The 23,571-nt window shown below is 37.6% G+C and overlaps 1 protein-coding gene across 1 annotated transcript in view; it reads right to left on the minus strand.

Annotated features, from left to right (window-relative positions):
- eif3ha (eukaryotic translation initiation factor 3, subunit H, a) overlaps positions 1–23,571 on the minus strand; it is a 95,130-nt gene that overhangs the window by 32,483 nt on the left and 39,076 nt on the right. The window contains exon 3 of the mRNA XM_055211342.2: positions 6,021–6,188. Coding sequence (XP_055067317.2) covers positions 6,021–6,188 — 168 coding nt within the window. The remainder of the gene's footprint in view (positions 1–6,020; positions 6,189–23,571) is intronic.

The following is a 23,571-nucleotide window of genomic DNA, read 5'->3' on the forward strand; positions in this document are numbered from 1 at the left end:
AGCTATGGGAATATTTTCTAGCTTTTCTCAACCTAATGTTTATGTACGATGGCTCTTTTCAACACCTAGAAGGCGAATCCAAAAAGTGGACAGCGTGATTATGTAGCTTCGATAAGAGGCCTCCTTTTTGCCAGATTCTAAGTCAGCATCACATGTATCCCATAATGCATTGTGAAGTCAGCTCACAATGTCAAACCTAATTGATAGACTGGTATAGATAGACAGACAGACAAGCATCTAAGTCAGCATCACATGTATCCCATAATGCATTGCATATTAATGCAAACCTAATAGACAGACAGACAGACAGACAGACAGACAGATAGGTATAGATAGACAGATTGACACGTATAGATAGACAGATAGACAGGTATAGAAATACATATGCAGGTATAGATAGATAGACAGATAAGATAGGTATAGAAAGACAGATGCAAGTATAGAAAGACAGGTAAGATAGGTATAGATAGACAGACAGATAGACAGGTATAGATAGACAGATTGACACATATAGATAGACAGATAGACAGGAATAGATAGACAAGTATAGAAAGACAGGTGCAGGTATAGATAGACAGATAAGATAGGTATAGATAGACAGATAGGTATAGATAGACAGGTTGACACGTATAGATAGACAGATAAGATAGGTATAGATAGACAGACAGATAGACAGGTATAGATAGACAGATAGACAGGTATAGATAGAAAGATTGACACGTATAGATAGACAGGAATATATAGACAGGTATAGAAAGACAGATGCAAGTATAGATAGACAGATAAGATGGGTATAGATAGACAGACAGATAGACAGGTATAGATAGACAGATAGGCAGGTATAGATAGACAGATTGACATGTATAGATAGACAGGAATAGATAGACAGATGCAGGTATAGATATACCGATAGATAGGTATAGATAGACAGTTATAGAAAGACAGATGCCAGTATAGATAGACAGATAGATAGCTATAGATAGACAGATAGATAGACAGACAGACAAGTATAGATAGACAGATAGAAATGGAATAGATAGACAGGTATAGAAAGACAGATGCAGGTATAGATAGACAGATAAGATAGATATAGACAGACAGATAGACAGGTATAGATAGACAGAGAGACAGGTATAGATAGACAGATATAGATATAAAGATAGACAGGTATAGATAAACAGATGTATAGACAGACAGATGTATGGAGGTATAGATAGACAGACAGACAGACAGACAGACAGACAAGTATAGACAGACAGATAGACAAGTATAGACAGGTATAGATAGACAGGTATAGATAGACAGATAGACAGGTATAGATATATAGATAGAGAAATGTATAAACAGATTTATGGAGGTATAGATATACAGATGTATGCAGGTGTAGATAGACAGATGTTTGAAGGTATAGATAAACAGATGTATAGAGGTAGACAGACGGATAGGTATAGATAGACATATAGATAGGTATAGATAGACAAGTATAGATAGACAGATAGACAGGAATAGATAGACAGGTATAGAAAGGCAGATGCGGGTATAGATAGACAGATAGACAGGTATAGATAGACAGATTGACACGTTTAGATCGATATGTATATGTAGACAGGTATAGACAGACAGATAGACAGACAGACAGGAATATATAGACAGATAGACATGAATAAATAGACAGGTATAGATAGACAGATAAACAGGCTTAGACAGACAGATACAGGTAAAGATAGACAGAGAGACAGGTATAGATAGACAGATATAGATATAAAGATAGACAGGTATAGATAGACAGATGTATAAATAGAAAGATGTATAGACAGACAGATGTATGGAGGTATAGATAGACAGATGTATGGATAGACAGACAGACAAGTATAGACAGACAGATAGACAAGTATAGACAGGTATAGATAGACCTGGTATAGATAGACAGGTATAGATAGACAAATAGACAGGTATAGATATATAGATAGAGAAATGTATAGACAGATTTATGGAGGTGAAGATCAACAGATGTATTGATAGACATATGTATGGAGGTATAGATATACAGATGTATGCAGGTGTAGATAGACAGATGTTTGAAGGTATAGATAAACAGATGTATAGAGGTAGACAGACAGACAGGTATAGATAGACAGATAGACAGGTATAGATAGACAGACAAGTATAGATAGAATATAGATATGTACTTTCTCTGTCTGTGTTGCTTCACTGCTGATTCTTGCCATATTTCTGTTGCCAAAATGAGTGCGCATACGCTGCCACGTCATCATTGTATACAAACAGTAAAAGGGTCTATTGATAGAAAGATGTATAGATAGACAGATGTATGTAGGTAGATAGACAGAAAGACCAAAAGATAGACCAGACAGACATACAAACAGACACAGATAGATAGGTATGTAGGTTGATAAATAGACAGGTAGATAGATAGACACACAAATAAACAGACAGATAGACAGACAGACAGACTGGCTGTTTGATAGATGGATGGACAGACAGACATGTATAAATGATGCTGCCTACTAAGAAATGTTCTAGATTGAAACAAAGCCCATGTATGGCATGCATCCCATCTATGAAAAACACCAGATTAGTTTCACTTAACTATCTAAATGTGGTCACAAGTTTATTGATCAGCTACTTTGGTAAACACTTCTATCCCACCAGTCTCTTGTATAACGTTTAAGTGTTAGTTATATTGAATCATTAGCGATAGTCACGTATTTAAAAGCGTATTCGTGGTGATGACCACTTTTCTCCTAAGCCTTAATTAAAGCACATTTCTGATTGGTTTGTACACAATATGAGATGATGCTATTGTATGTGGAAAGCGACAGCATGCAACAGATGTGATACACAGACATAGAGGGACATACTTCAGTGACTTACTTAATACAAACTTGAGAAGAAAGTATCAGTTATAAAGACGCGCTGGACTGCGTGATGTATCGAAATGAGTTTTTCAATCAAAACACGCCCGTGTCGAGCCGCTACGTTCACGCAGAAACAATCTGATGTCTCTAGACCTCGCCCCGTATGCAGAGAGATTTTTATTTAGCCTTTAATATATCAGTCTGCATTATTGATAGGTTTAAAGGGGGTATGATTAAATATAAAGAACGGCACAGCCGTGTGAAATGAAGACTTCCTGAGCAAAGCCATCACCCAACACCGTCTCTCAACACCACACACACTTAAATCAACCACATCATGATGGCAGCAAGGTTATTATCGACTCGAGGTAAAGTCACTAACTCACAGCATTGGGTCTATGTTGTTTATTAGTCATATAAAACTGTGACAACTGCAAATATAATAAAAGACACTAATGATCGGTACAGAAAAATAGCTCATTTTCATAATGAAGTTCATTAGTCTAACTGTAGGCTGTTAACTGTAATTAATGTTCCTATCGCCCAACCGGTAGAGCATTGTGTTAGCCGTGCCAAATGTTTGGGTTCAGGGAACACACATGCTTTGCTGTTGCTTTGAATAAAAGAGTCTGCAAATGCATTAAAGGCGGGGTGCATGATCTCTGAAAGCCAATGTTGATGTTTGAAATCAGCTAAACAAACACGCCCCTACCCCAATCAAATCTGAACCTTCTTTTGATAGACCCACCCCTCACATACGCAACCCAGGCAACGATGTCGGTTAGTAGACACGCCCCTTACTGCTGATTGATTACAAGTGTGTTTTGGTACTCGGTTTTTCAAAAATCACGCACACCTCCTTCAATGTAGATGTATTTACAGGTCCAAATGCAATGGCACAAAAATGACTTCCTCTTTAAATTTTAAATTAATGAAATACAGAAATGTAAAAGAAACGTGCCAAAATTTAACTTAAAGGGATAGTTCACAAAAAATGGGAATTCTGTCATCATTTACTTACCCAAACCCGTATTAATTTTTTTGTTCTGATGAACACAAAGATATCCACAGTATAATTTTTTTTATAGAAGTCAAGGTAACACTTGACCTCTATAAAGCCCATGACTTCTATGAAGCCCATGCTTATAATGAATTATAGCCCCCTTTATAATTGTTTATAAAGACACAACAACACCTATACACCATTATAAGAGCAGTTATAGTTACATTTATAATAATTGTATTACTTAGAAGTGATGCATTTGCTTTTTCCATGCGCATATATATTGAATAAAGACAAAGCCTGCATTGTTATAATGTCTTTATATTATAGTTACAACTTATTAGTAATGCAGATTTATAGTTACAACTTTTTAGTAATGCAGATTTAGTCCTAGTCCACACGGACATGGGTAATTTTATAACTGTGACTTTTTTTACGCGGTTCGGTCGTTGTCCACACGAAAACAGGGCACTGATACATTTAGGAATACCCCTGCCAGGGTGAGGACTTTAAGAAACACCGGTTACAATGTTGTCGTGTAGACAATAAAACTGGGGTTTTTGCCTTGTGACGTCACTTTTGTCATGCTAATGATTGCCCAAGGTGGCTTTACGATTTGGGTTATATCGCTGCCTGCTGGTGTGGCATACTCTTGACAGCACTTGATAGGCTGTTTTTGCTTTTTCATGAGAACAGAGATTTCATTTAAACCGAGCATGTGTGGACAGGATTTTTTTGGAGGAAAAACTCTAGTTATATCAAAATTATAAAACAATTCAGTTATTTGACAAAGAATAATAACTATCATCTTGAAAGCCCAATATTAGCGATATGTCTGAGGATCGTCGATACACGATACTCTCGTCTCGGCACAACCCTAGCATGCGCGTTGAAAAAGCAGAAGTATCGCTTATGAGTAATAATAAAATATTATAAATGTAACTATAATTGTTCTTATAATGGGCTATAGGTGTTGTTGTGTCTTTATAAATATATTTATAGAATAGTAATAAATACCTATAAACAATTATAAAGGGGGCTTTAAATCATCATAAGCATGGGCTTCATAGAAAGTATTACCGAAGTCAATAGTGCCCCAGATCTGCTTAGGTATAAACATTCTTCAACATATCTTCCTTTTGTATTCAGCAAAACAAACAAAATTCATACCGTTTTGAAACAACTTGAGGATGAGTAAATGATAAAAGAAGTAAAATTTTTCAGTGTACTATCCCGTTAAAGTTAACTCTGTAATTCAGGCGTATTCCTGTCATTAAATAAACATTTAAAAATAAAACAACTTGTAGTCAAATTTATATATTTTCCAACAGGTATCCCAACCCATGTTCATAGGTATCAGCCAATAGCGTGAGGCGGGACTACCTAACCAATCACAAATTAGGAGAGTGTTTAGGAAACCTGATTGAAAACAATTTGTACAATATTTTATTGCGCAGAAAGTATTTTTATTTCTTTGTTTTTTATCGTTTCTATTTTAACGGCATGCCAGCTTCTATATCAACGATCATGAAAAGAGCCACGTTTAGTTTAGTCAAAAATAAAACTAAATGATACAAATAAAAAACATAAGATAAATAGATGGTGTGTATACCAAAGCATTTAAACGCGTCTAAAAAGGAAGGCGGACGCAGACTGTGGGCACTTGAAAGCGTTTTTTCAGCTAAGCGCTTTTGTTTCTAAGATACTTTTGATTTGTTAATTGTGTCGTTGTGTCTTAATATTTGTCCCGCCCCTCCTCTACTGTGATTGGACGGCCAAGTGAAAAGTGACCTTGACGAGCTGAGCGTTTCACTTAAAGTTGAACATTGGGCACTTAGCGCAGAAAAAATGCAGAGGGGCGGTGCTCAGCGTGGACAAAACTCGCCAGCTTTTTCGAAAAGCACTTCCATTACAAACAATTAAAAACATACGCCTGCCACAGGCGTAAATGCTTTGGTGTACACGCCCCCTTAAAGTACATTTAAATAACCATAAATAACGCAAAGCTGTAATAACCACAGCCAGCATTCATTATTCATGTAATGCTATAAAAAAGAAATTAAAACAACAGTGAAATCCCACAATCCCTTCTGCTGTGTCTATTGCCTGTGAAGGAATAATTATTAGTTAATCCGACTCACCATAAATAAGCACCACGGACTCTTCGATCGCATGCTGGTAACTGAACTGAGAGTCCAGCAGAGCTCGGCTGACAAAAGAGCCGTAATATGTGGACTGATACCAGCCGACGTGGAGATGGTCGATGTTAACGTGCCGCAGACTCCTCATCATCTCCATCTGGTATTGAACTAAAAAGATAAAAAGAGAGAAAGCAGTGAGAGAGAATTAGTTTATAGCGTTACTTTGAGGAATGATTGTGCCGGCTAAAAAAAAGTTTGACATTTCCAGGGCTGTTCATTAGTCAAAGCGATCGGCTCCCAGCTGGTGCATCATGGGAGAGCGTAGGAGGGAGTGAGGTGATTGGGTAGATTCAGTTTTAGTGCACTGAAAAGTCTGAATCCCGAATTTCCCCAGTCACTCGACCGCAAGTGTAATAAGGAAACCCCTAATGGGTGGATTTTCTGGCGATGTGTGATGAATTAGACGTGTCAGAAGCCCAAGTTACCAAAAGTCTCGTTCTGGGTTCAATACGAGCACTGTGGCAAATACTTTTTACACCAACAACAGTCATTAACATACACTATGTCTATAGACTACATAAAAATTCAAGCGAGAGCGAGGTTCCCCGAGGATTAGTAAGACAGAATCTGCTGAGATGTCAATGCAGGTGAAGAGAAGACAACAGTGAACTTTAACAAGGATTTATACGGTGAGAGCTCACTTTCGGCTTGCACGAAGGAACAACACTTCTGCAGGTGAGTCGACAATCACTTTGAACAAACCAAGCCCAACTTCACCACTCAACTTCACTCGAGGAGTATCTGCTCATAAATAATGCCAGTTGAGAATGACTAAATACCTACTGTATGTTACAGGAGAAGTGGTTAAAAAAATGTGTATTAGGGAAGCAAGATAAATTGAAATAAGCGCAATATGGTAGAAGTGTTACGAAACATTGATGGTGATCAATATATCGATTAAATGTCTAATGATACAATGCATCAATATCGATATGAGGTACCTTCATTTTGAAACTTTTCATGTCCTCATTTCTTGACGTAACGTCTATCTACACATTTCTACCAAAGCGAGCATTTTCGTGTGAATGCAATGCAGCAACAAAGCAAAAACAGTGAAAGAGACAGAAGACGTATTTTTTATTTGGTAAATGGATTGGACAAACATATTGGTAGAAAACCTTTGCCAGCAACAGCTGAAACACTAAAAACTTTGAATGTTGCCATCATAAACTTGTTTTGTGTGAATTTTTTCCCTTACTATTTATTTATTCTGTATTTTTTCTTAGTTTCTTGTTTTAAATGTCCCAACTTGGACAGAGATTGTGCTATTTTTAAAAAGTTTATTTAAAGTGGCCATGGCATGAAAATCTGACTTTTTCCATGTTTAAGTGCTATGATTGGGTCCCCAGTGCTTCTATCAACCTAGAAAATGTAAAAAAAGATCAACTTAGTTTTGGTAAACCATTCTCTACAAGCACATGAAAAAATAGGTCGTTGAAATTTGGCTCTCCTTGTGATGTCATAAGGAGCTCTTATTATAATAATACCACCCCTTAATCTGCACTATCCAACCACAGCACTGCCGTTTAGTGAAGAGAAAAGCACAATTGAGTTTTAATTGCAACAAACCACCATCATTGTGATCAGTGTTTGAATTTCATCAGCTCATTTGCATTTTAAAGGACACACCCAAAATGGCACATTTTTGCACACACGTAAAAAGTGGCAATTTTAACATGCTATAAAAAATTATTTATATAGTATTTTCAGCTAAAACTTCACATATGTACTCTGGGGACACCCAAGATTTATTTGACATCTTAAAAAAGTCTTGTGCCATTTAAACGTTTATGTCATATATTTTGGTTGCATTCTTGAGTTACTAAAAATTTTACTGCTTAACTATTAGGGATGGGCACCGAACTCGGTACTTTTATAGGCACCGACCGAATTGCGTCGGTACTACCCAGTATCGATTCACATAAAATCCATCGGTGCTTAATTTCGGTACCTGAGAGAACATTTCCGTGCGCCGCGTCTGGTACGCGCGCGCGCGAGAGAGAGGGAGAGAGAGACCGTGTGGGAACTTGGTGACACCCCTTTGCACCTTGCTTAATGGCTAACAAAAAGCGATCTAACGTGTGGTTAAATTTCACAAAGGATGATGCAGACAATGCTACCTGCAATATAAGTGCAGTAAGTGCAAGGCAGGCAGTGTAAAACATCCAACCTGAGGAAGCAGCACTTACACAATGTGTATTTAAAAGCACAAGAGGGCTTATTAAGATGCGTTTTCGTCGATCGGATCACAAGTAGACGAGAGAGACAAATTCTGTAAACACCTGGTATCTATCAACACCAGTCCGTCTCTTTTGTCCACTTTCGACCGCTTCTGTCCTGATTACTTTGAGTGGTGGTCCGTGGAGACTGCGGGGAAGTCCCTCTGCTTTCCTTTTAGCGCGAGCTGGAGAAATGACTGTTTAAATGGACGCGAACTAATTTGGCGCTGCTTGTGTTTTAAGTAAACATATGCTGCACAGTGTTTTGTACATGAATATGTTGGCGCTTTCTCGGATTTTTCAGCGCAATTAATGAAATAAGATCACGCAACTTTCATGCGCTCGCAAAATGAAACTGCGAAGATCAGCCGCTTTTCGTTTTATCAATGAAAGCCTAAAGACTGTGTGTTCACGCTAAAAGTCAGAAATGACGTAAAACTTTGTGCTCAATACCTCAGATTAGATAAATGGACGGAGAGAAGGTGGTCCGTGTGGCTGTTCGAGAACACATTCAACCACATGCGAACCAAATGCCAATGCTGGCAAGCTTGGCAAAAAAGTATCTGTGTCCAGTCCTTTTCTACATCCTCACTGTGTCCCTTGCTGTAGAGAACACTCGCTCTGTATTGTTTTCTACATAAAAGTTTACTTTTATGTTGCTTTTATGACGTTCATGTTCATTGATCATTTATCTTACTTATAAGTTTTATTTATTTATTTATATGTAAGACATATGCCCTGGATGTTATAGGGATTTCTTTGTAAAGATTGTGTGTATTATTAAACATTTTGAAATAAATAACAAAATGTTGAAAATGAGAGGTTTGGGCTTATTATGTCCACCCAAAGTCACTTAAAGGTGCAGGGTGTAATTTTTAGAAGGATCTTTTGACAGAAATGCAAAATAATTTACAAAACTATATAATCAGGGGTGTATAAAGACCTTACATAATGAACCGTTTTGTGTTTATTACCTTAAAACGAGACCTTTTTATCTACATATTCTGAGGGTCCCCTTACATGGAAGTCACCATTTTGTGCTGCCAGTTTTCTACAGAAGCCCTTAAAGGACAATTTCTTTTACTAAGTTGTCTCCAACAATGACATGTTTGTCCGGTGGCGGTGTGTTTCAAAAGCGAGGGGTGAGACATGGACTAAGCCGTTGGTTGCATTTTGTAACCTCACCACTAGATGCCGCTAAAATGTACACACTGCACCTTTAAGTCAGAGTAAAGTACTGAAAAAGGTACCGCTGGGTACCGGTATCGAATTCCAGGTACCGGTATCGGAACCGGTACCGGTAAAAATGTGAACGGTACCCAACCCTATTAACTATGCACGTAATATTAAAAGTATTAATAAATTAATCAAATCAAACCGTAATCGAATCAAAGAAACACTTGATGTATCGGCAAATACCGCAGCGCTTTATCGCAACAAAACGATTTACACCATTACAATAACAGCAATGCATACCGCGATATGCACAGCGCTACGGCTTGCAGTAAATACAAGGTTTTAAGGTTGCTGTAGAATGTAAAACTGTATTTACATAGGCACAGATAAATAATAAGACTTCTGTACATGGTAATGACATATTGTGAGCCTCAAACATGATTGTTTCCAGCTTCTTATGTAAACCTTGTGCATGCAAAGGAGCGCTGGAAAACAGACCAATCTCAACATAACACAGACTGTGACGTTACAGTCAAGATGTACACCGCCAACATTAAATTACACATTAAATTAAGTACAATGTAGTTACAATGCTAAAAACAAAGTTGTGACTGCTGAGTTAGCGCTATATGCTAGTTAATGCTATTTAATGCTATATGCTAGCGTTTAGGCTGAAGCTTTACTATTGACGTTACTGTTCCGTTTTGCAGGTCCATACTGAAAAAAAAAACGCACACTTACCACTCAGAAACGTCCATTAACAATCTCCAAACAATTGATTATTCCTCAAAATCCATATCTTCATCTGATACAGACTCAAACATAAGATCTGAGCACAGCTCAACATTATTATTTATGACCCTTTCTATTTTCCATATAAGGTAATAATAGACCATTTTTTATTATGGTTACAAATCCTAGGGTTATAAATGGACATGTAAAACCATTTCTGGATCATTTTTGCACTTAATAAAGCCACATACCTCCTATGTAAATATCAGTGAACATATGCACAATCAAAGCTTTAGGTCAAGTGAGGTGATGCTTGGTTTTCTTAAAAAGAATCTAACATGCTTGTTTGCCATTTTATTTTTTTAAATGTAAAATTTTACAAATTAAAATGATAACCATAACCTATATTGCACATCGCACTATTTTAACTGGTTATCGCATTATTCCAATATCGTGCAAACCTAGTGTGTATCTTGATGAAGTCGATTAAAATCCACGTACATGGAAGTTTAATGGTCTGTTACTGCTTCAGAAACACAGGAGAAAGAATTAGACACCACATGTTGAAGTGCTGGATCCCGATACGCTGTCAGTTTTATGTGACAGCCCAGCGAATCTCAATTCCACTAGATGACAATGAAGAACAGAGAAAGTGAGAGAAGGAATATCATGGAAATTGCCTTGAGGAATTGAACGTCTGTCCAAAGTTGTTGGAGCATCACTTTGGTTTGCAAACAGTGAATGGTGCCAATATTACTGAAAATCAAATGCTTTCTTCAAGTATACTTTATGCAAGTAAATGCATGTGCTTCTGCACAAATTGCTGTCAAATTGATGGTATTGTTAACCTAGTAACCAACAGTAAATAAAGCACCCTGGAGACAGGACTGCATTTAGCTATGATTGGCAAAGTTATACATTTACTAGCAGTGCAGTTTGTTATTGCTAAACTGAATGCTGTGAACAAAAGAAGGAATGCAGAATTTTTGATGCAGGCACTAACAGCAAGAGCATTGTGACGATGTCAAGCCCCATATATGAGAAAGCTTCGTCAGAATTTATTGTGTGAATGTGTTTCCATCTTGCATTATTCCCATTAACTCTTAAGGTAGAGGTCTTATTGGGTCCAAAGAAATGTACCCGACCCGAAATGACCCGAATCACTTTATACCTGAACCTGACGTGCATAAATATTTTTTTTAAAAGAAAGACCCGACCCGAGACAAACCCGAGAAAATTAGACCCGATGCAATTTTTTTTACCCAACTGGACCCGAAAGTAAACGGCACTGACGTGTGTGCATTCTGCAGACCCACACGCAGCAGTCAGACAGAAAGAAACTCAGGTTTTACTTTGTTATCTGATGAAGACACCAAGGTAACGCTAAAATGTACATTTAAAATTGACTGACATGTCTGTCTCAACGAAAGTTAACCTACCACCAGCCACACAATGTCGCAAGCCAAACAGATGAGAGGTTTGAAAAGGACATTGACGCACACACGCGAGAGAGTTCGGGTCTACTCGGATCCGTTCAGCAAAAACATTTATTTTAAATAAACCGAGACTCGATGCTCTATTATTGTACCCGACCCGTGTCCGAGGCAAGTGAAACTTTTAGACCCGAACCCAATCGGGTGGGACCTCGGGTTTTCGGATCTAAGTGGACCCGTGAAGACCTCTAGGGGCGCTAGACGTTTAAAATACATGTCTAGCGCCCCCTAGTAGCCAAAATATTTGGCGATGTGCCTTTAAAGGAATAGTCTACTCATTTTCAATATTGGAGTATGTTGTTACCTTGGCTGAGAATTGTTGATACATCCCTCTATCATATGTGTGTGTGCACGTGGGCGCTGGAGCGTGCTGCGACACTTCGATAGCATTTAGCTTAGCCTCATTCATTCAATGGTACTATTAAGAGATAAAGTTAGAAGTGACCAAACACATCAACGTTTTTCCTATTTTGAGACGAGTAGTTATACGAGCAAGTTTGGTGGTACAAAATAAAACGTAGCGCTTTTCTAAGCGGATTTAAAAGAGGAACTATATTTTATGGCGTAATAGCACTTTTGGGAGTACTTCGACTCGCATGAAAAGTCCGCTCCCCTTCTCACTCTCATAATGGGAGAGAGAGGGTGTTACTGCGCCGAGTCGAAGTACTCCCAAAAGTGCTATTACGCCATAAAATATAGTTCCTCTTTTAAATCCGCTTAGAAAAGCGCTACGTTTTATTTTGTACCACCAAACTTGCTCGTATAACTACTCGTCTTAAATAGGAAAAACGTTGATGTGTTTGGTCACTTCTAACTTTATCTCTAAATGGTACAATTGAATGAATGGGGCTAAGCTAAATGCTGTCGAAGCGTTGCAGCGCGCTCCAGCGCTTACGTGCACGCACACAGATGATAGAGGGATGTATCAACAATTCTTAGTTAAGGTAATAACATATTTTAATATTGAAAATGAGTAGACTATTCCTTTAAGAGATTTTATTCAAAATTTTGCATTTCCATTACTCGTTTCTTATGCGATACTTTAAAATGCGCATAAAATCGGGATAATAGAACTCAGCTGAGCTGACGGCTAATAAAATTCAAAGTTAAAAGGTTCATGCATTTAAAACTGCAACGCCTGCTAAAATATAAAGTATAGTTATTAGTTATATAGTATAATCGTATTAAAATATTTTTGCGTATGCCAGTTTTATTTGCAATACATAAAAATATAAACACTTTAAATTGCATCCATACCGCATACCAGGTTTTGTCACGCACCTTAAGTGAACTGCCAAACACTCCAGCAGTGAATTTGACACCCATTTGACTGACATCACATCACGCAACGTCACTACAAGACTGCAAATCAGACAGACGAATCTCCAGAGAGAGACACAAAATATCTCCAAACAAACATCAAAATCTCCACAAATATCAAGAGGATCTGGCCTCCATTATGGCTTTGTGCATGTACAAAGGGTAAACACAACTCTACAACTGGTGTTGAATCAGTAAAAACAACTCAATCATATGAAAGCCCAAGGCCATAATATTTCCCTGAAGACAGAAATGTTTGATGTGTACGGACAAGGGACTCTGAAGGACTGAAGACAGTAATGTACGAAAACCAAATAACCCTGAATTCGCCGGCTGGCTTCTCTTTGAAGTCAACTTGAAATATATTCACAACCCATTTTAAAAAAGCCTTAATTTTGCAAATAACGAATTCAAACACTTTGGTTTGGAATAATGTGCTCGATTTAATCGTAAACTGAGAAAATAAACAGGGTCAACGTTGGTTTCATGTCGAAATTATAGCACAGTAACAGCAGAAAGGTACTTATGTCACCCCTGTTGCATTTTAGACCCTTGATAAAAGCACAAGGGTTATTTTCCATTCCTACTACACGCTCCAGCATCACTTTCAACACTCTGCACCTAACAATGATATTCTTGTGAGAAAAAGCACTTTTCCTAATCGCTGCTAGTACTTTGCTATCCACGCCCATCTCAGCCATCTTCCATTGATGACATGTGACATGCAGCTCCGCCAATCATTCATCGAGCCTCGTGCACGGAGAGATTCGGTATAAGTGTGCGTACCACCGAGGCCTAACAACTAAATTCATCATCCCTCCGTCTTGACAGGCAAACACTGAATATGAATGAGATACTGAGATGTAATTTGCTTTGAAACTCTTGGTCTGCTGAGCTTACGCAAGGTGTTTTTAAGAACTAAACCGAAGCCAAACAAGCAAAACTTCAAGTTACAAAATAAACAAACACGCACACGAAAACCACTTACAGTCCCACTTTTAGCAGAAAGACAGCTCTGCAGACACCCAGATCCCTACAGTCCTGTAAAAGCCGATCGGTATGAGGCAATACGTTCTGCCTGAGATGCAATTTGCATTCCCATGAAACCTTCACAATGACACTTTCTTGATATGAAACTCTCTAAAAATACCCACACTAAATGAGACGAGGACAAGTGGACGCTTTTATGGAAGTTTTAGAATATTCTTCAAAGCAAATCTATGAAATATTGACTTCGCATTGCTACAATAATAATGGTTTTGACATTTACAAAAACAAAATCTATTTCGGAAATCAAGCATGCGATTGGTTGGCTGAATGCTGAACACTGAACTAATCTGTCTTAAGGTAGCAGTCTGATCTGACAACAGTCACACATTTCAGGTCACAAAAATCTGCTATGAAATGAAACCGAGCCCTTTTTTGGAGCGTGCGCTCGTGGCGGGCTGCACAAAAATAAATCAATTGGCCAGTTGCACCAGCTAGACGTAAAAAAGTTGGGTGTAAGCACTAGGGGTGTTCATTGCGATAAGATACAGTATCGATTATCTTCGCCGGCGATGTTCGCCGATACATCCGACATTTCTTAGATGCAATTACGATTTAATTCGATTAATTTATGGATACTTTAATATTACGAGCCTAGTTTAGTAGTTAAATTTTTTATAACTCACGAATGCAACCACAATATATAACATGAACGATTAATAAACTCTTTAAAAAGTGCTACAACCGCTTTGTTGCTGCATTGCATTCACTTGCACAGACTAGCAAGTGAAAATGCGCATTTCGGAAATGCGTAGATGGATGTTACATCATGGAATGATGACGTGAATATAAATAAAGGTACCTCATATCGATATGTGTGGCATCAATGCATCGTATCGTTAGAAATGTAATTAATGCATCTAGGGTTGTGCCGATAGTATCGTTTATCGACAATCGTCAGACATATCGCTAACAGCGGGCTTTCATAACGATAGTTGGCGATAGTTAGGGCTGGGCGGTATGATGGTATATTCTCGCGTGCAGAGATCTCTCTAGGCAAGCGCAAGGAGCTGCAACGCCAAATAAAGAGTTCTTCTCGCACATAATGCTAATAGTTGTAAAGTTTTCTGAACTTTAAGCAAGCTAAGACAAAACTGTGCTGCTGGAGCGATGTAGTTTGACGCGCCATTTCCATACAAACATATTTGATCGGAAAGACGAGAAAGAGACGCAAATGTTAAGGTCTAATAGAAAGTAAAGGGCGTCAAGACCTTAAAACAAACGTTATGATCATCACATCATAGCACCTGTCACATTTATAATATCTAGAGCTTCTTCTCTCATATACAGGTATTTATCCTGTCTGTAGGTTTTTGCATATATTTATACCTGTTCATTTTACATTTTGCATATGTTTAATGTAATGTATGCATAAATACAAAATACAATGAAGCCATACTATAGCTTCATTAGTCTATAAAATTAATAACTCAATTCAAAACAAGATTCTGTCTAATCAAGACTTATCTGTTGTTATCTTCTGGCATTTTCACTTTAACATTATTAACTTTAAACTGCTCATATTTTAAAACTGTGGTGAGCATTTAGTTAAAAGCTATAGTGAGTGGTGTATTCCTGTACATTTTTATCATCAAAAAACAATATAAACTGAAAAACATGTATACCGTGAAATATTCCGTTCCGTGAAATAAAATGACTCATTCCGTGAAATCGATTTTTGGACATTCCGCCCAGCCCTAGCGATAGTTATTATTATTATTATCATAATAGTTTCACATTAACATGCACATTGCGTGCTTTTCCTCGCATGTGAGGGTTTGAGGACTTCACTTTGTGCGAGGGAGCTTGTAATGCGGCAGATTACTTCTCGCACGCACATGCACTCAATGCGAGCGTCTTGGAGTATTGCTCGGACCTGAATGCGCACAGCATGGACTCCTAGCACCTGAACTTGTAATACGCGCGGCTTGCAGGTTGTTAGGCGCGCAAAGGGTTAAAACCAGCAAGTTTGTTGTTCCTACTCCCTGGCACGCAGGAAATTTTAGAGCGCCTGGACTTAATGGCGCGGATGAATTAATGGCATCAGTTTTAAGAACTGACATTGACTCGTTTTACAATCCCACTAGCATGCTATTTGGACAAAATAAAATCTTTTAATTTGCGTGGGGAAGCTGTAGTTTTTACGCTGACTTTTATGTCATTGGCTATATGCCACTGCAGTAAAAGCTTATTGCACTATTACTGTTAACGATTATTCGATTGATTGATCATTAATTCAAAAGATCATTGAATATGGGAAATTGCATATATTGACATCCCTATGCCCAACACTTAATGCATTGATCCATATCCATGCATTGTTACACCCTTATTAAGCACTACATTTTACGCCTGTTGCACCATCTAATACTACAACCAGGTTTCCTTAAGACGCATGCATCACGTGCAGACCCATAAAACCTGCACATTAACCATAAGAAAGCCTGTTTGCACAAAAAAGCTAATATTTTTGCGAATAATTCTAAAAATTCAGAATTAAAATGGAATGAAAAAAAAACTTTAAATAAGTTTTATACTTTGTCTTTGTAAGTATTATATGGTATAAACATTTATTGGTGCGGTCTCTCACCTCGCATGCATGAAAGCTTGTGTATGCATTAGATGCGCCAATGTCTCGTCAAATAACACTCGAACACTTTATACTTACATCTAGAGGCAGATCAATTAATCAGCACCGATAGTTAATCCATGCCGATAGTTTTTCCAAGTGCGTCCGTTGCTTTGTATAATTATGAAGTAATTAATTTGCTGACCAGATACGGCATTAGCAGAGAAGCAACAACACGAACCTAAGTTTGTCATCAAGGCTGACAGGACGCTAATAACAGTAGTACATCAAACAATTACACAAAAATGCATTCAGATAAATCCAACCCGAATTTCATAATTATTACCATCAATTTGCATTAGTTTATATTCAGCTGGTTTATCCATGATTTAGTTGGCTAAGCTGCATATTTTACTTTATTAACGTGAGAAAACAAACTGTGTGTAGCTGTCGGCTAAATTAACTTATCCAACAAATAGAAATCTGATTTTAGTTATTTTTATCATTACTGAAATACAAATTTTGTTATATTGATTAGATAATCATTAGGTATTAAAACAGAAGCAAATAAAGTACAAGACTACACATATAATATGCATTTATGTAATTTAAAAGGTTACCAGTGCGAAGTATTTACTTCAAAACTTGTTAATATAATTCATATATTTTTATTTATACATTAATTTAATTTAACACATTTTCAGTACTGTTGTTTTATTACTTTTGGAATTTTTTAAGCACTGGTTCACTTTGAGCATTATGTTTTTTTACCATTTTAAAGCAACACTAAAGAGTTTTTTGCCCTTTGCTCCCCCTACAGGTTTGAAGCGGAATTGTCCATTATCACTGTTGTAAATAATTTAGCCTACTGCAGCAAAGCTGGCTCTGATTGGATTGTAGGTCTGCCGAAAAGCAAGTTTTTGTAGTTTTCACTATAACTACAGGACCGCGACCTAACGATTGGAAACTTCTTTAGTGCGGTTTTGGCCGATAGAGGGCTACAAAGCGAATGTGAAAGTGCCGTTCACCCTGTTTCAAGTGGATGAATGACTGAAACTTTTTTGAAAACGTTATTTTAAGTAAAAAAAACTCTTTGGTGTTGCTTTAAAAACTATCGGGCGATTGATCGGTTATTGGCAAATACGGACCAACCTAATTATCGGTATCTGTAAAATCCACTATCGGTTGACCTCTACTTATGCCTACCTTTGACTAGACGTAAGATTAAGTCTCTGATTTACGCTACGGCAACAGGTGTAAATTCTTCGTAGGACGTAAAGTGCATTTTACATCCAGACTAGTCTTGCGACCGGGTGTACACCAGGCGTGTCTGATGCAAGAGACAAAAATGTGCATTGATGGATATGACGGTCCTGAAATAAAATCATAAAAACTGAAAAACATGTTTAAATCAATTTCTTCAATGTTAAAATGCTGTTTAATATCAGCTTTGTAGACGGATACAGCTATAAGGGAAAAGTTAAACGTGACAGCTCCACCAGTGCTGCCAAAGTGAAAAACTTCTGGTGCCTTATTCAAAAATAAAAAACTTTCCCTTTGAAAATAAAATGGCTGCATTAATGCCGTTTGAAGGCAGGTATTTCACAACAATAATTCGTCTCCTTGATCTTCACAAAACGCCAGTCTGGTTTGGAGCGGAGATTGCAGACTATTGCATCCTACTGTTGCGTATGTTAAAGTTTCTCATTATGGCTGCTGGATTCCAAAGCTTTTGTGCGAGTCAAACCCAACCCGTCCAAAATCACACGCACTCGGTTACATTACCTAAGGAAGGGAACATTAATTTCATGATACATTGAGTTCCACTGTGTGAAACACAAGCCGGGTGGGAGTCAAATACGTCATTACCTGGATGAGCGGTGACATTTGATTTGTCAGTGACTGTGCTGGAAAATTCTTCCACCCTGACGAAATTCACCATTAGGCAACACGGAGCCTCTATATAGAGTGACACAGGTAATAAGAGTGAAGATTCGGGAGGGGGAATTATTTATTGCGTTTTTCGCAAAGGGCTGATTTCTTACTGTCAAGGCTAAAGCATGAATTCAGTTTAGCAAACAGGCTCTTCAAACGCGCGACCAATAACTGGCATCTGCAATTGCATGCTTTTAAATTCACTCGTTCTTATGCATCGTTCCAGAAAACAGATTTTTCATGTCTCCTATTCAAAAATAAATGCTGGGACAGCATCATTTCACATAGCAAAAAACCACCTGCAATGTATACAATATAACACAACATATGTGTAATATTTACATACATTGCAAAAAATTAATGTCTTAATTAATATAAATATTTAAATTTAGATACATTTATTTGATAAGCAAAGTGGCTTGAGATTTAAATTCTTGTTTACTGAAAAATTATTACATTTTAAAAGTTTTAAGTTTATGCCCAAAATAGGTAAAAATATTTGCCAATAGGGTAAGAAAAATAAACTTAATAATTTCAACTTTCAACTTATATCAGTAAACTCAATTTAAGCTTACTTTTTTACCCCATTGGCAGATATTTTTACTTGTTTTAAGTATTAACCTCTTGTTTACTGAAATAACTGATAAAAATCAAGACTTAACTTTTTCGCCGCCATTGACGAGTTATCTCGTCAATTACGAGAAAACGCATCCCCGCCAATGACATGTTTTTCCGGCAATCCGTGTTTTAGGTGTATTACGGTAGAGAACGTTCATGCGCATCTTCAAATGAGTTACGGTACTTGCAGGTGCATAATCAAAACTACAGAGACGATCGGTGGGAGAGGGAAGTATCAGAGAAAATGTAGATCGCAATATCATATAAAAATGAAGAGGTATACAGTTGAACAGGCACTGGAGGTGTTGATGTTTTGACCATTTTGAATCTGATCAGGAACAGGACAAAGTCAGTGAGGGGGATGACTTTACAGACACACAAAGTTTTGCATCTGTGTCACAAAGTCCTAGTCGTGTCGTTGATACCCCAATAACCCATCAATCTGATCGAAGACGAAGTGCCCCGGTGTGTCAACGTGTGGATACTGATAGTTCAAAGTCAGACAGCGATAGGTCGGACACTTCATGGAGCAATTTAGTGTCAAGGTCTTGTTCTACCTTCCCACGTGAATAAAAGTAAGACAAAATAAGAAAATGTTTAAAACATTTTTTTTCTTGTGCGCATTTAACGTTTATATATAACATGTTTGTGTGCGTGCACGCTACGGCTGCATGCTGAATCGGATGCTAATGATTAATGGTAAATAGCCATTACCTGCTTTCAGATAAAGCGGCATTTACTACATAAAGCCGCAGTTCACTGACAAGCTGGGCAATTTTGCATTCATTATCATACCGTTGCATGCATGTTGTGCCATAGCATTGCTTGCATGCATGCATGCTTGTTTAAAAGCTCCTGAACCTGTTAGCCATGGGTGGCAAGAAACAAACTGGCAGCCAAAAAAATTTCCCTTCCTCTCATCCTGGGCCTCTCAGTGATGTTGCTGCTCTTGAATCAGAATAACCTAAAGAATGTATTGACTTGTTCATTTCTGATATACTTCATTCTGATATTATTCAAAATATGGAGATTTCTTTACATCAATGATAATACAGCAAGGCCAGCCAATGACACTGACAGGCTATACAAAGTCCGACCTGTTTTGTTTCACCTCGTGTCGAAATTCTGTGAAATGTATCAGCCTAACACAAAGGGTTTGCGAAGGGAGACCTCGTTGTACTACAAAAGTTGTTGTGTCCCCTTACATTCTGGGAATTGTTATGCAGTTTACCACTCTAAGATAAATAACAATGCTTACATTTTATTTATTTTATATTTATTTTCAAAGGTAATTCATTGTTGAAGGTTTTATTTCTGAAAGAATATGAAATCTGAATGTATTTTGCTTGAAAATGCATTCCTTTCAGAAAAATGCATTTTTCTCAGTGTTTTGTCCAAATGTTCAGTTTTTGACGAAACCTACCTGCATTCAAGTGGTGATTACAAATGAATGCATGAAGATAGAATACAGTGTTTTTTTGTGTTAAAGCAGAGGCTTGGTTTGTGATATATAACATGTTCATATATTAATTGGAGAAAATATTCTAAGGGCCATCAAAGTTTGGTGAAAATCATAAAAAATGCTGGCTGTGGCTGGCAACTTTTTTAAAAACGCCGGCGGGGAAAGAGTTAATATATTAAGCCACTTTGCTTATCACGTAAATGTATCTTAATTCTTACTGTGTGTTCACACCAGACGCAAATGAAGCAAATAAATTGCGCATTTCGTGTGTAGTTGGACCCTTGAACATTTTGAGTTAACTCACTTTATTCGCACGTGAAATTTTTGATATTCTTGAGTAACTAAACTAAACTTAAGACATTCTTCTTAAACAAAGCATTCACATAAAATGTCCAGTAAATGTACTTATCCCGCAATAGTTAGTTTGTCTAGAACAAAGCACTCACATACCTCATATTGGGTAATATACTTATGCCGCAATAGTTAGCCTGTGTGGAACCGAGCTGACTTAAACCACTATACTGTATGACACTTGCATTACACGTGAACAGCCCCTACGCTAATAGGATTCTGTTTCTCTCTCCCTGTCTCGTCCTCGACGCTGGGGACAATGAGACAAACAGACCCAGTTCCTGCAACCGTGAAGGTCATCACACCGTTGATCTACTGACAGTCCTTCTACGAGATGCCCAGCCGTTGCCTGACCAGCGACCACCGGCGGAACCAGTTCAATTTGCTTACCCGTTCTTATACCCCGATAGTATATATATATAGGATTCTATATAGGGGGAAAACTCCTAGGAGGGAAAAAACCCTTGAGAGAGATACAGATATATTTTTATATATATTTTATATATATATATATATATATATATATATATATATATATATATATATATATATATATATATATATAAAATATATATATATATATATATATATATATAAATATATCTGTATCTCTCTCAAGGGTTTTTTCCCTCCTAGGAGTTTTCCCCCTGGACTAGCCAGGAGGGTTTTTCTCCGAGGGTTTTTTTTCATCCCCTTGAGAGACTGCCACCTATGGCTTAACTTACTACTTTACTGTATATGTTACATTATTACTATGCTCGTTTTTCTATGCTTTTCATACATCTATTAATGTAAAGCTGCTTTGAAACAATTAACTATTGTAAAAAGCGCTATATAAATAAAATTGAATTGAATTGAGTGAAATTCGCGCATGAAAATCTGATGCAAATATGCTCAATTTGCAGGCTTTAGTTAGCTTATAGTCTCAATATGTATATAATCAAATTGAGTAAAGAGCGTTTTTTACAACTAACCAGATTGTCCGACCTTCTCACTTACTTTTTTTAAGCAAGATCCTTTTTATTGTTGTTTCTATAAAAGTACAAAAATATGTCGTACAAGTTTAGGTGTCCATATACAGTGACAATGATTTTGTCCTCCATTGTTGTTTCATATTTCTGTCCCAGCTCACTTCGTCGTAATCACATCACCACTAAAGCAAGCTCCTTATTGGTTAACTTGGCGCGAATAACCGCCAAAGTTTAGATTTGCCTGAAAAGCTCAATTCGCACAGCGTCATTTGCGCCACCTCATTCACGCAAATCATGCCACAGGATGTCTATCACATCTTTGCATTTACTTAACATGTAAATCACTCCCGCTTAATGCTTCATTCGTTTCTGGTTTGAACGCATAATAAGATACTGAAAAACAAGACAAAAAAGTATAACATACATTTTTTGCAGTGTACTATTAGGGGCCGTTCACATATTGCGTTTTTTGCACGCTCAAGTTCGCTATTTCAAATGTAGGCATGAGATATGCGCGCTCATAATGGAAGCGACATGGTCGTGACATACAAGCGGTTGGCTCATTTTTTCCAGGCGGGTCCGCACAGCATCGAGTTAAAAACATCTCAACTTTTCAGAATGCCGCAAGCACACCGCAGGTCATGTGACAAGAACCACACGTTTTTAGGTGCGACATGTGAACGGCCCCTTATAGTGTATTTTTATACTATTTGTATTTATTAGATATTTTACCTTGAATCCACTGCAAGTCGCTTTGGATAACATTAATATAAGTAAATGTAATATATATACGTGACCCTAAAATCATCCTAGATCGTGTAAAGAACGTTCAGTGAAAATAAGACCTTGAAATGTTTCATATGGACTGAGTTTGATTGATATTAAACTTTGATGCTCCAAATCTCTAGCCTGGCTCCGCCCTCCGACGTGCTTCCGCTTAATTTTCATTTCGCTTCAGCAGTACGTCTGGGATTGCTCTGTAGAGTTTTGTTTTCTCCTGCAAAAATCTGCAGGACCAATCAGCAAACAGATGGGGGTGGCTAAGAACGATGACGTTAAGGTCGTGCGTCAGTTTGAGTTGTAGTTCAGTAATGGCAGCGGAGAAAGACGTGAGAAAAGCTATTCGCTCCGTTGGTGCAAAACTGCCGAATATACAGAAGTTAAAGCCGGAGCAAGCACCAGGTTTGCTAAGTTTTGTTTGTTTGATTATTCTGACTTGTTGTTTCCAGACGGTTTCGGTCCATGATATACGTCACGACCACACGTTAGCGATTGGCTTTGGCAGATCCTGAGTGACTCTGGGCAGATCCAATAGTTTTAAACTTCAACAATGGACCCTCCTTAACGGAAGTAACGCTTTGCAATGGAGAGTGGCCAGACTCTCTGTACAAATGAAATGAATGTACGAGAGTCTGGTTGGACCAGGCTACCAAATCTCCTCATTAGATGATGACGAAGCTTTATTTGTGATTGTACAAGTACAACGAAATTACAGCCATCGACCTGTCCATACATACAAAACATAAAAAACAATGGGGGGTAAACAGAACAGGTCGACAGAGCATTGAGAAGAAGTACGGCATTACATGAGGGAGTGA

The sequence above is a fragment of the Misgurnus anguillicaudatus genome, chromosome 10 (assembly GCF_027580225.2).
Source record: "Misgurnus anguillicaudatus chromosome 10, ASM2758022v2, whole genome shotgun sequence".
Taxonomy (NCBI): Eukaryota; Metazoa; Chordata; class Actinopteri; order Cypriniformes; family Cobitidae; genus Misgurnus; species Misgurnus anguillicaudatus.